This window comes from Rhinolophus hipposideros (assembly GCF_964194185.1).
Source record: "Rhinolophus hipposideros genome assembly, chromosome: 2".
In the NCBI taxonomy this organism is placed as follows: Eukaryota; Metazoa; Chordata; class Mammalia; order Chiroptera; family Rhinolophidae; genus Rhinolophus; species Rhinolophus hipposideros.
The window spans coordinates 46,013,211-46,027,039 of record NC_138048.1 but is presented as its reverse complement, the minus strand read 5'-3'; the positions used below and the strand labels follow the sequence as shown (position 1 = coordinate 46,027,039).

The 13,829-nt window shown below is 38.5% G+C and overlaps 1 protein-coding gene across 10 annotated transcripts in view; it reads right to left on the bottom strand.

Moving 5' to 3' along the window:
• The window catches only part of UPK1B (uroplakin 1B), a 34,531-nt gene that overhangs the window by 4,824 nt on the left and 15,878 nt on the right, over positions 1 to 13,829 (bottom strand). For all 10 annotated transcript variants that reach the window (XM_081065891.1, XM_081065893.1, XM_081065895.1 and 7 more), the window contains 3 exons: positions 13,613 to 13,687; positions 12,808 to 12,930; positions 11,340 to 11,519 (listed from right to left, as the gene is read on the bottom strand). In XM_081065891.1, the coding sequence (XP_080922017.1) occupies positions 11,340 to 11,519; positions 12,808 to 12,930; positions 13,613 to 13,687 (378 nt within the window). The remainder of the gene's footprint in view (positions 1 to 11,339; positions 11,520 to 12,807; positions 12,931 to 13,612; positions 13,688 to 13,829) is intronic.

Sequence of the window (13,829 nt, the reverse complement as noted above, 5' to 3'; positions counted from 1 at the left end):
TCCACATCAGTGGAGAGGAACCAGAAAGAAAGACATCAAAAATGGGTGAATCAATGCTGCGCCAAAGTGCTGTTTAACTTAGTGAGGCTATTTCCACATCCACAGGGACAGCCAGTGATTAACAGTGCTTTGCCCAGGAATAGAATAACACTGCTATATCACGTTTATTTGTGTCTTTATCATTCAAACTAACAAAGGTACTGCTATTTTCTTTTTGTAATTACCTCCGATTAAAGTTTTTTTTTAAAAAATGTGCTGCTATTTTAGCCTCACATCCCCCCCCCCCATATTTAATATGTGGGCAATGTAAAATATTCTTAATAAAATTTTATTTTTTCCTGTTCCAAAAGATTTTATTGATGATTTGTTTGAGAGCAGAGTTAGTTTTTGATTTGTTTGTCTTTAAACAAAAATGCTTCTCCATTGACGTCATCAAAATGGCGGCGTGAGGTGAGCCTCTGTAAATCTCCCCTGGAATCCACAACTAATCGAACAATAACTTGCACAGCAGACAGGCAAGACGAAGAGGCCCACTACTGAATTCACCTAAAGGTGGGCGAATCGTGCAAGCAGGGGAGGAGGGAGGGGAGAAGTGCAGAGACAGAGACAGAGCCCTGCGGGGGCACAGGACGCAGACCTAGCTCAGTGCTCCGAGCTCACTGCATTCCAGAACTACCGCACCTGCAGGACAGGAAAGAACTCGGACTGCTAGGGCTCCGCTTATGGCCCACAGGGCTGAGGGGACAGCACATAACATGGCTGAACCCAACGCTCACAGCAGAGACCTCGGCTAAAAGGCTTAGGGAAGAAGGCTGAAAATGGTGGTTTAAGCCCTCACTGCAGAGCAGAGAATGGAAGCCTTAGGCACTGAGACTAGCCGCCCCCTTCCTACCCTCCCAAAGCTTGCCCCGCCCCCACCTGTCCAGTGCTAGAAGCTGAACAATAGCGTGTCAGATCAAAGGAACAGAATATTTGCTGTTCTGAGAACTGTGGACCACAGACACAGATTCGTAGCCCAACTAGTTCCAGCAAAGGGGAGGGAGCTGTGGAAGCAGTATCGGCTGTGGTGGTGGTCACCACCATTGCTCTGGACCACCTCTCACAACTCACCCAACCCTTGGCCCCACCTATCTGGGCGGATTCCTGCAGGAGTAAACAGAATTGCTGAAACATATGGGCTCTGAATCTGGTGCAGGAAGAGCTTTGGAACTTCAAAAACTCTCCGCATACCCACACGGACACTGTGCCCTGTGATTCAGGTGAACTATTAACAGAGGAGAAGCCCATGTCCCAGGGAATCCCCCCATTGTGTGAGAAGCTGGAATAGTGCAGAGAAAACATAGCACTACCATGTGAGAGAGAAAAAAAAACTGCAGTCAAAGAGAAAATAAGACATTTTACCAACGAGTACTGGAAAACAAAGGAAAGACCTCTTCCTATCAACCTGTTGCAGAAGCCACTTCTGTAGATGTCAAGGAAGAGAAATAATAAATCAGTAATTGCCATGAATAACCAAGGCAAAAAGACAGCTAAGAAAGAAAGTGAAAAGTCTCCAGAAAAGGAACTTAAAGATATGGAAATATGTGACTTAAATGACAGAGAATTCAAGATTACAGTTCTGAAAAAACTCAACGAGATGCTAGAAAGCACAGAAAGGCAGTTTAATGAACTCAGAAACACAATCAAAAAACAACATGAGCGTTTTACGAAAGAGATTGAAATGTTAAAAAAGAACCAAATAGAATTTCTGGAGATTAAGAACACAATAGAAGAAATTAAAAATGAAATAACCAGCTTAGGTGTAGAGATGACCAGATGGAGGAAAGAATCAGTGACATCGAAGATAGAAACCTGGAAATGACATGGATGGAAGAAGAAAGAGACTTGAGGCTTAAAAGAAATGAAAGAACTCTATAAGAACTTTCTGACTCAATGAGAAAGAGCAATATAAGAATAATGGGCATACCAGAAGGAGAAGAAAGAGAGACAGGAACAGAGAATATATTCAAACAAATTGTCGATGAGAACTTCCCAAACTTGTGGACAGAACTGGATCTCGAATCCAAGTAGAAAATAGAACACCTAATTACCTCAATCGCAACAGGCCTTCTCCAAGGCACATTGTATTGAAGCTGTCTAAAATCAATGACAAAGAAAGAATATTCAAGGCAGCCAAGGAAAAGAAGATGGTAACCTACAAAACAAAGCCCATTAGATTATCATCAGATTTTTCAGCAGAAACTCTACAAGCCAGGAGGGAGTGGAACCAAATATTCAAACTATTGAGAGAGAGAAATTATGAGCCAAGAATAATATATCCAGCAAAGATCTCCTTTAGATATGAAGGAGGAATAAAGACCTTTCCAGACATACAGAAGCTGAGGGAATTTTCTAATACATGACCTGCACTACAAGAAATGCTAAAGTAGGCTATTCGACCACCATCAACAGGGACAATTTGTTGCAACAAAAACGTAAAAAGGGGGAGAGTAAAGGCCTGAACTGGAATATGGGAATGGAGAAAGTAAGCATGCTGAAGAAAATGGAATACTCTAAATATCAAACTTTCTTTTACATAAACTTAAGGGTAACCACTCAAAAATCATCCAGAACTGAAATATATACTGTAATAAAAAAAGAAACAGAGGGAAATATCATACAATACCACCACATTGAAATAATAGAGAACAACAAAATGGCAAAGAAACAATGGAGACACAGCCTTACCAGAAAACTAAAGATAGAATGACGGGAAATCCTCGAATATCAATAATCACCCTAAATGTAAATGGACTGAACTCACCAATAAAAAGGCACAGAGTAGCAGATTGGATCAAAAAACTAAACCCAACCATATGTTGTCTCCAAGAAACACATCTCAGCTACAAGGACAAGCATAGACTCAAAGTGAAAGGGTGGAAATTGAAACTCCAAGCAAATGGTTTCCAGAGAAAATCAGGTGTAGCTATACTGATATCAGATGAAACAGACTTCAGGGTGAAAAAGATAACAAGAGACAAAGATGGACATTTCATAATGGTAAAGGGGACTATACCACAAGAAGACATAACAGTCATCAATATTTATGCCCCCAATCAGGGAGCACCGAAATATACCGAGCAACTACTAACAGAACTAAAGGGAGAAATTGACCAAAACACAATTATACTAGGGGACTTAAATACATCATTGACAGCTATGGATAGATCATCCAAACAGAAAATAAATAACAAAACAGCAGCTCTAAATGACACATTAGATGAAATGAACAAAATTGACATATATAGAGCACTTCATCCTAAAACATCAGACTATACATTTTTTTCTAGTGTACATGGAACATTCTCAAGGATACACCATATATTGGGACATAACATCATAAAATCAGCCTCAGCAAATTTAAGAAGATTGAAATCATACCAAGTCTCTGATCACAAGCCTTTGAAATTGGATATCAACTGCAAAAGGAAAGCAGGAAAAAACACAAATACATGGAGATTAAACCACATACTTTTAAAGAACGACTGGGTCAAAGAAGAAATTAGACAGATCGAAAGATACATAGAAACAAATGGCAATGAAAATACATCCTACCAAAAATTTGGGGATGCAACGAAAGCAGTTTTAAGAGGAAAATTTATATCATTAGAGGCCTATCTCAAGAAACAAGAAAAATCCCAAATAAATAACCTCATGTAATACCTTAAAGAACTAGAAAAAGAAGAACAAATGAAACCCAAGTTCAGCAGAAGACAGGAAATAATAAAAATCACAGCAGAACTAAATGAAATAGAGAACAAAAAGACAATAGAAAAAATTAATGTGACAAAGAGCTGGTTCTTTGAAAAGATTAACAAAATTGATAAGCCCTTGGCTAGACTCACTAAGATAAAAAAAGAGAAGACACTAATTAACAAAATCAGAAATGAAAAAGGGGAAGTTATCACGGACACCACAGAAATACAAAGGATCATCCAAGAATACTATGAAGGACTATATGCCACAAAATTCAATAACCTAGAAGAAATGGACAAGTTCTTAGAAACATATAGCCTTCCAAGGCTGAAACATGAAGGACTGGAAAATCTAAACAGACCAATCATCAGTAATGAAATTGAATCAGTCATCCAAAACTTTCCCAAAGCAAAAGTCCTGGACCAGATGGCTTCACCAGTGAATTCTACCAAACCTTCAAAGAGGATCTAATACCAATCCTGCTCAAACTCTTCCAAAAAATTGAAGAAGAGACAGTACTCCCTAACTCATTTTATGAGGCCAACATTACCCTGATACCAAAACCTGGTAAGGACAACACAAAAAAAGAAAACTACAGACCAATATCTCTGATGAATACAGATGCAAAAATCCTAAACAAAATTCTAGCAAATCGAATACAACAATGCATTAAAAAGACGACCAAGTGAGGTTCATCCCCGGGGCACAAGGATGGTTCAACATTTGCAAATCCATCAATGTGATACATCACATAAACAAAATAAAGGACAAAAATCATATGATTATATCAATTGATGCAGAAAAAGCATTTGACAAGATAAAACATCCATTTATGATTAAAACACTTAATAAAATAGGTATAGAAGGAAAATACCTTAACATAATAAAGGCCATATATGTCAAGCCCTCAGCTAATCTCATAATTAATGGTGAAAAACTGAAGCCCTTTTCTCTACGTTCAGGAACACGACAGGGCTGTCCCCATCACCTCTGCTTTTCAACATAGTGTTGGAAGTCCTTGCCAGAGCAATTAGGCAAGAGAAAGAAATAAAAAGCATCCAAATTGGGAATAAAGAAGTTAAATTGTCACTCTTTGCACATGACATGATGCTATATATAGAAAACTCTAAAGACTCCACCAAAAAGCTATTAGAAAAAATCAATGAATACAGTAAAGTTGCCGGCTACAAAATCAACGTACAAAAGTCCATTGCATTCCTATATAGTAACAATGAAATCTCAGAAAAAGAAATAAAAAAAAAATTCCTTTTGCAATTGCAGCAAAAAGAATAAAATACCTAGGAATAAACTTAATCAATGATGTGAAAGTCCTATATGCTGAAAACCATAAGACATTTTTAAAAGAAATTGAAGAAGACACAAAGAAATGGAAAGACATTCCATGCTCATGGATTGGAAGAATCAACATAGTTAATATGGCCGTATTACCCAAAGCAATATACAGATTTAATGCAATCCCTACCAAAATCCCAATGGCATTTTTTAAAGAAATAGAACAAAGAATCATCAGATTTGTTTGGAACTGCAAAAGCCCCCAAATAGCCAAAGCAATCTTAAAAAAAAAGAACAATACTGGAGGTATCACACTCCCTGACTTTAGCTTGTACTACAGGGCTACAATAATCAAAACAGCATGATATTGGCAGAAAATCAGTCATGTAGACCAATGAAATAGAATTGAGAACCCAGAAATAAAACAACATAAATATGGACAGAAAATTTTTGACAAAGAAGAGAAAAACATACAATGGAGAAAAGACAGCCTCTTCAATAAATGGTGCTGGGAGAATTGGAAAGCCACATGCCAAAAAACAAAACTGGACTGCAATCTGTCAGCATGTACCAAAATTATTTCAAAATGGATCAAAGACTTAAGCATAAGACCTGACACAGTAAACTGCATAGAAGAAAACATAGGTACTAAAACTTATGGACCTTGGGTTCAAAGAGCATTTTATGAATTTGACTCCAAAGGCAATGGAGGTAAAAGCTAAGATAAACGAATGGGACTATATGAAACTTAAAAGCTTCTGCACAGCAAAAGAAACCATCGACAAAATAAAGAGGCAACCGACTGAATGGGAGAAGATTTTTGCAAACAGTGCCTCCGATAAGGGGCTAATATCCAAACTATACAAGGAACTCATGAAGCTCAACAACAAAAAAACAAACAACCCAATTGAAAAATGGGCAGAGGACCTAAAGAGACATTTCTCCAAAGAGGACATACAAATGGCAAATAGACATATGAAAAAATGCTCAACATCACTAATCATCAGAGAAATGCAAATAAAAACCACAATGAGATATCACCTCACCCCAGTCAGAATGGCTATCATCAACAAGACAAATAGTAACAAGTGTTGGAGAGGCTCTGGAGAAAAAGGGACCCTGATACACTGTTGGTGGGAATGCAGACTGGTGCAGCCGCTATGGAAGGCAGTGTGGAGGTTCCTCAAAAAATTACGAATAGAATTACCATATGACCCAGCAATCCCTCTCCTGGGTATCTACCCAAAAAATCTGAAAACATTTATCCATAAAGACACGTGTGCTCCAATGTTCATTGCAGCTTTGTTTACGGTGGCCAAGACATGGAAACAACCAAAATGTCCTTCGATAGAGGAATGGATAAAGAAGTTGTGGTATATATACACAATGGAATACTATTCGGCGGTAAGAAAAGATGATATAGGAATATTTGTGACAACATGGCTGGATCTTGATAATATAATGCTAAGCAAAATAAGTCAGACAGAAAAAGCAGAGAACCATATGGTTTCACTGATATGGGGTATATAAACCAAAAACAACAAAAGAAAAGACAAACAAATGAGAAACAAAAAGTCATAGACACAGACAATAGTTTAGTGGTTACCAGAGGGTAAGGGGGTGGGGGGAGGGAGATGAGGGTAAGGGGGATCAAATACATGGTGATGGAAGGGGAACTGACTCTGGGTGGTGAACACACAACGGGATTTATAGATGATGTAATATAGAATTGTACACCTGAAATCTGTAATTTTACTAACAATTGTCACCCCAATAAATAAAAAAAAAATGCTTGTGGTCTGTGAAAACCAGAGGGTTTTTAAAAATCATCGAAGGGACCCCCTATACCATGCTTTCTAAATTTTCATTTGACATCATTTTTCAACATATCTTTTGAATGGTTCTTGTGAGACCTTGAAGAGCCACGGTGTGTGTGCAAAAGATTGATTCATTTCTTATTCATCGAATTCTTTATTCAGGCATGCCATAATCTAGTACGTTTTTACATGTGACACACTCTGTTCTAGTCACTGTGCAAAGTGCTGGAGTGGTACACATGTAGGGCTACATCTACTTTCTGAGTCACTGCCACTAAAGCCCTGGGAATCACAGGGAATGCCTAGGAAATGCAAAAATCTAGGCTGGTTTCACAAACCACTGGAGGTCCACAGGAAAATATCCTCAAAAGGTTGACATTCAAGTTTAGGCCCCGCCCAGTGGCTACAGCGGTTCTGACCTCTCTGACTGTGTCCCATTCCCTTGTTAATCCACTGACATGTCCTGCCTTTGCTATGCCTTGACTTCTCCCCCATTTACTTTTCTCCATCTATGTTACAGGCACCTCCATTCACCTAGATGCTCAAATGAAAAATCTTAGAATTATCCTTAACTGTTTTTTTCTCTTATTTGATATCAAATACTTAAGCAAATTCTTTTGTGCCTACTTTAAAAACATATCTTAAATCCAGACACTTATTACTTCCTGTTACCACGTTGGTCTACCGTGTCCTCATTCCAAGATTATTACAATAGCTTCCTAACTGGTCTCCCTGAGGCCTGATGCCACTCCTGGCACCCTAATAGTCTTTATATGGTGCCAGAAGGATCCTTGTAAGACATATGAGTAAATCAGATTACTTCGCATTCCTGCTCAAAATCCTCCAATGGCTTTCCACTACCCTTAAAATGAAATCCTAAGCCCTCACAATGACCTACAAAGCACTGTATGATATGGCCCAGCCTCTCTCTATGACCACACCTTTCACGCCAGAGGCTATTTCACTGTAAAGTTAATAGATTGTGCTTCGGGGCTGCCTACTTGTAAGACCCTGTCAAAGCCCTGTACCTATTTTTGTTTTTTACAGTTTTTTTTCTTAAGGAGGACTACTCTCCACCAATTTTACTAGCTTCAGGCTCAATAAAATCTAGATTCATCCTTGCTTTCCTTCACTCATTCTGGCCTTGCCACACTGATCTCCTTGATGTTCCTCCAAAAAGCTAAAAATGTTCTCCCTTCAGGAGCTGTGCACTTGCTGCTTCCTTTGCTTAGAACCCTCTTTCCCAATCTTCTTTAAGTGAGGGTCTCATTTCCTCACTTAACTCAGAACTCTGTGCAAGTGTCATCTCAACAAACCCTCTCCTGACAACCGTAGAGAAAAATGCCCTTTCCCCCATCATCCTCTGTAGACTTACTCTGCTTTATTTCTGCTCATGGCATATATCACTACCTGGAATTTATCGTGTATTTGGTTGGTGATTTGTTTATTGTCTGTCTCTGATACTATAGTGCAAGCTCCACAAGGGCAGGAATTTTATCATGTTCGTTGTTGAATCTCTAGAATCTCTAGAACAAGTATCAGGCACAGAGTGGACACCGAATAGACGCTGATAGGATGAATGGGACGTGATATGAGGTAATGATTATAACAGCGTCATATGACACACTTGATGGTTTGCAAACGCTCCTATATCCATTATTCACTTGATCCTTCCAACAACCCTGGGAGGTGGTCATTTGTCCAATAATATGTATATGAGCCTACTTATGCCAGGTGCTAGGCACGGGCCTGGGCTTTCAGCTGTAATGAAGACAGAAATGTGTCTTGCCCTCATGGAGCTCACAAATGAAAACCTAGTTTTTTGCACCTCTTCTCATTTAGTGCCTTATCATCATTACAGTGGTGCTTAACTTGCTCTTCCTTAGTTCCATTGTAACATTCTTGAGATGTAATGACCAGAGTTTGCACGTTGCATTTCTGAGGCAGATGGACCATGACGGACGAATACGCATATTTGCATCTGACATGCTGTGTGAAATTCTGGTTGATTTCTATTATTACCACACTTATGATGACTTCCCTAATTTTGTTAGCATTCATTTATACAAGGTAGATCTTGAAAAGCTACAATATGGATGTGAAAAAGAGAACCATTCACCTCTTAATTTGTCTGCCCACCAAACATGTATCGGTGCCTACTTTGTGCCAGGCATTATGCTAAGCGTTGAAGTTACAGAACTGAATAATGCATGGCCTTCAAGGAGACCCATAGAAAAAGACTTGCAAACAAATAATTCTAATATAGTTCAATGTGTCAACAGTAATAAAAGAAGTGAAGCATGTGAGGTACTGGGGTGGCCTATTTTGATTTGTGGAAAAGGATTGCTATAGGAGAATTAGCAAGACTTGTAACTCAGAGAGAATGGTAGTGTGTAAGAATCTGGGGAAAGGGATGGGGAGAATTAGAGAAGATTAACAGATAAAAGATTACATTGAGGGTGAAGAATAAGTGAGATTGAGAAAGCAGGATAGAGAGAGGAATTCCTGGATTCAGGAATTTGGTTGGGGAGTAGCACTGAGAGGTTGTGGGGCAGCTGGTGGGTAGTGAAAGTGGAAAAGTTAAGGACAAGGTGAGGCCAAGGACCTGTAAGGGTGAGTGCTAGAAGGGCTGTCAAAACAGGTGTGTGGTCCCTCATTACTAGAATGTCATAGTGTGGCTGTGAGAGAAAGTGATTATCTGAAGGCAGACATAGTTTTTTGTGCCTTTCAAAGAATGATACAGTTTGTATGCAATTACACTCCAGCCAAGATATGTCAGCATGGGCCAGTTCCATGGTTGAATTATTGAAAGCTTTTTGTGACTACTGAGAGTGATAATTATGTTGCATATTATGATTATAGGCAATACATTTTATTTTTAAAGCAGTCTGAATATAACTGATTAAAACGGTGCCAAAATAATGTTGCTGAAAAGCTAAATGAGCATGGCTTTGAACGACTCTGTAGAATAATCTGTGTCACTCCCCTGTCCTTTTCTGGATTAATGCAACCAGTCCTCGTCCAGGCACCATTCCAGGTGTGGCCAAATGATCAGCAGTGCTCTGTCCTTCATTCTGAATGTGCACTTTGTATTATCTACTCCAAGACTAAAGAACCTGACATTTCTCAATTATTTAATGAACTGGCACACAACTAGCTTCCCTCAAAGTGGTTACTTGCAAAGCCATGCACAGCATTTCAGAGGCTGACCATAAGTGTGTGAGGATTCTCTTCAGGGCTTTTTGGGACTATTTCCAAGTTCTTTCTTGGCTTAGAGTCTGGGTCCTGGAGCCAGACTGCAAGCGTTTGAATCCTGACTCTACCGTTTACTAGATGCATGACTTTGGGCGAGGGATTTATTGGAGTCTCTGTGTTTCAGTTCCTCATCCATAAAATAGGGATGATACTGGCACCTACTGTTGAACATTAAATGAGTTAATACATGTATGGCACTTGGGACGGTGTCTGGCATTTAGCAAGTACTCGATAAATGTTAGTTTCCATCATCATTATATCATTCTCATTAGGCTAGAGACACTTTTTCAAAAACCATCGGTATGGCCATTATCTTCTATGCAAATCGCCAATCTAATATTTTATTAAGACTATCCTATATTACTGCTTAATAAGGAATGTGGATATATAATTACTGCATTTACCCTCAGCAACTGCCATTGCTTTAGAACTGGCAAAACATTCGTTTTGCGTATCATCTCTTCCAATTTACATTTTGCAAAAATAGAGCAAATCTTTGTTTCATGAAGTTTTTGAAATACCAATTCTATATGTTGTACAAATAGTTTTCATTTAAACAAGGTTGGATTTTGCTATTGCGATTCTCATGTCCTGTGAATTTTATTAAAATGTAAAATTTTCCAGATCAGCCCTAGATTAGCATTCACTTTTTTTTTTTCGTCTTTTTGTGTCTGATTTATTTCACTTCGTATAATGTCCTCAAGGTTCATTCATGTTGTCCCATGTGTCAGTACTTCATTCATTTTGTTATTTTCAATTACAGTTGACATTCAATATTATTTTATATTAGTTGCAGGTGTACAGCATAGTGGTTAGACATTTATATAATTTATGCAGTGATTCCCCTGATAAGTGTAGTACCCACCAGGCACCATACATAGTTATAACAATATTATTGACTATATTTCTTATGCTATATTTTACATTCCCATGACTATTTTGTGACTACCAATTTGTACTTCTTAATCCCTTCACCCTTTCCACCCAGCCCCCAAACCCTGCTCCCATCTGGCAACCATCAGTTTGTTCTCAGGATCTGTGCGTCTGTGTCTGTTTTGTTTGTTCATTTATTTTGCTTTTTAGATTCCACATATAAGTAAAATCATGGAAATAGTTCGCATGAAGTTTAGGAAACAGGATGTAGATTCCTTACCGAGAGACTATTACCTACAGCGAACCAGTATTTTCCTCATGAAGAGCAGAACCTTCTGGCAGGTGTTAGGGGGAGAAAGGACTCACCTGACTGTGATAATAACCAGGCACTCCTAGTTTGCAGGCCTCCAGGTTGAGAGGTTCTTTCAGCTTGTTCATCACACAGCACTGACGAGGCCAGGGGTAATCAGCATCATTGTTCTCAGCCCGGAAGGCAGACGTATATTTCTGCCAGTCTGATGGACCATTCACACCACAGCAGTTGTCCTGTCAGCAGACGACAAAGACAGAATTCTCTTCCATGGTTCTTGCTACAGACACCAGTGTAGCAACTGAGGTTTTATGGAGAATGAAGATATGAAAAGTGCATTATATTTTATATTTACTCAAAATTCCTCATGAGGGCTGAAGGTACTGATAACTTCTATTTTAGAGTTTGCAAAATACTTTTACATTTATTACTTTACTAGCCATCAATGAGCTCTGCAACCTTTGACAAGTCATTTAAACTCGCCAAATCTCAATTTCCTTAACTGTAAAACGGGGGTAAATGAAATACCTATCTCATAAAGTTGTTGTGAGGATTAAATTAGTTCATGCCTGGTTCATAGTAAAGCCTCAATAAATACTAATACTTAAGAAGTACTAATGACTTCATACAACAATGTGAGAGAGGTATAAGTATTCTCATATTACATATGAGCAAACTGAGAATCAGGAAATTAAAATTTCTAGTGGTGAAGAAATTATGAGTAATTCGTTTTGTTTTACTTTTCTATATTTTTAACATTTTCTAGAGTTACTTTTTATATTGTATTTTTGTATTACTTTTATAATGGGAGAAAATAAACTGGAAAAGATGATATAAACTTGGTGACACACAGATATGCCTCTATATAGGAAAGAATGAAACGATTAATACATAGCTAATATCCACTCTGGATAGAACAGAGGATAGAGGATAAACCAAAATTCATATTGCTTTTCTTCCTTTTTATAAATCCTGCAGGAATTTTTTAAAAAATAAATTAAAACTACAAGCGTCTCTCAACTTTTAAAATAAATATATCCAAGCACACTTGATGATAAATCAACCATCTTTAAAGCATTTCCTATTTTGCCACTGGATTGTGGAAGATATCTTACCAAAGTAAATAATCATCCTGTATTTTGACCTGAGTATGTTGGGGAAAGATGGTTATGTTTGACCCAAGCTTATTTCAAACTTGGCTTTAAAAATTTGGTAAGTGGGAAAAAAAAAAAAAAAAAAAAAAAAAATTTGGTAAGTGGGTTTTTCAAATGTGTGAGCATTCTCATTTTCATTTGAAAAGCTTAGTTCTTGCTAACAGAGTGCAAAAATATAGATCTAGGGGTCCCATTGAGTCATGTGTACAACTCCTTTCCCCTGCTGGTAAATAAGAGCAGTAGATGAACTTGCTTATGTTCATCTTAGAGGCTGTGGTCCCCACCCTTTGTCTTCTGTCCCAATCATACATATACTTCTGGATACTAGTTTAGGTACAAAATGTCATCTCCCCATGACCACAGACATTACCTGGAGCATGAACCTGTCCCAGGTTTTGGTGACTCCATTGTTTTTCCACTGGTCATCATTGTTTGGAGGGCTGTTGTTTTGGTACCTCTCCAGCATCTGCTTCAGGAATAGGTTGGGTGTGAACTGTGAAGGGAGGAGGCAACACAAGAGGGAGTGTTAGCACACTAACACCCAAGGAGGAAAAAGTGATTTGCTCGGCCCATTGCTGGAGGCACTGAACAGTCTCCTGGAGTAAAACTGTGCTCAGAGGCACTGAGTAGGGGTAGCAGTCAGTGGCTGTGAGGCTGCTCTGTGTGGCTGAAGTCCCAGTGTGGGGAGAAATCCCCATTTTCAAAGAAATCCCAGTGAAACCAAGGTGGATAGGCACTGTAGGGTGGCTTTGGTTGGGGATTGGAGGAAAGGAGAAAAATGCTGACTTGAGAGGAGGTCTTGGGTGTGTGAACTGTTGACCATGCCACTGGGGGCCAATGGCCGTAGCAGAGTAGTGGAAGGCACAGGGGATACAAGCTTGGGCCCCAGGGGTCACGCTTCCTGGACTTGGGATTCTTCCCTTTCACTTACCAGCTGTGTAACCTTGGACATGTTACTGTACCTTTTTAAGTCTCATTTTTTTTCATCTATAAAATAATAGTAGTGATAATACTTATTCTGTAGGGTTATTGTGAGTGAATTCACATTTTTTTTAGGAATGCGCTTATTAGAGTGCATGGTGTGGAGTAAGAACTTAATACAGGTCACATATTGTCAGCTGATGATGATGATTCTCACAATCATTTTGCTCTGTGCTTTTTGAGATTGTACTCACAAAGTCTCGTTGTGTTGCTGCTGTGATACAAGATGCCACTTCAAAGCCGTATACAATAAACATCAGAATGAAATACTGGAAGGGAAATAAATTTTTTTTTTAAAAAAAGAGTTACATTTGCTTCCAAAGAAAGACTTTTTTAAACAAATAATTTTTATATATTTTTTCAGTATATTCACATAAATATAATCATCCAATCATTTATGTAGTTATTCAA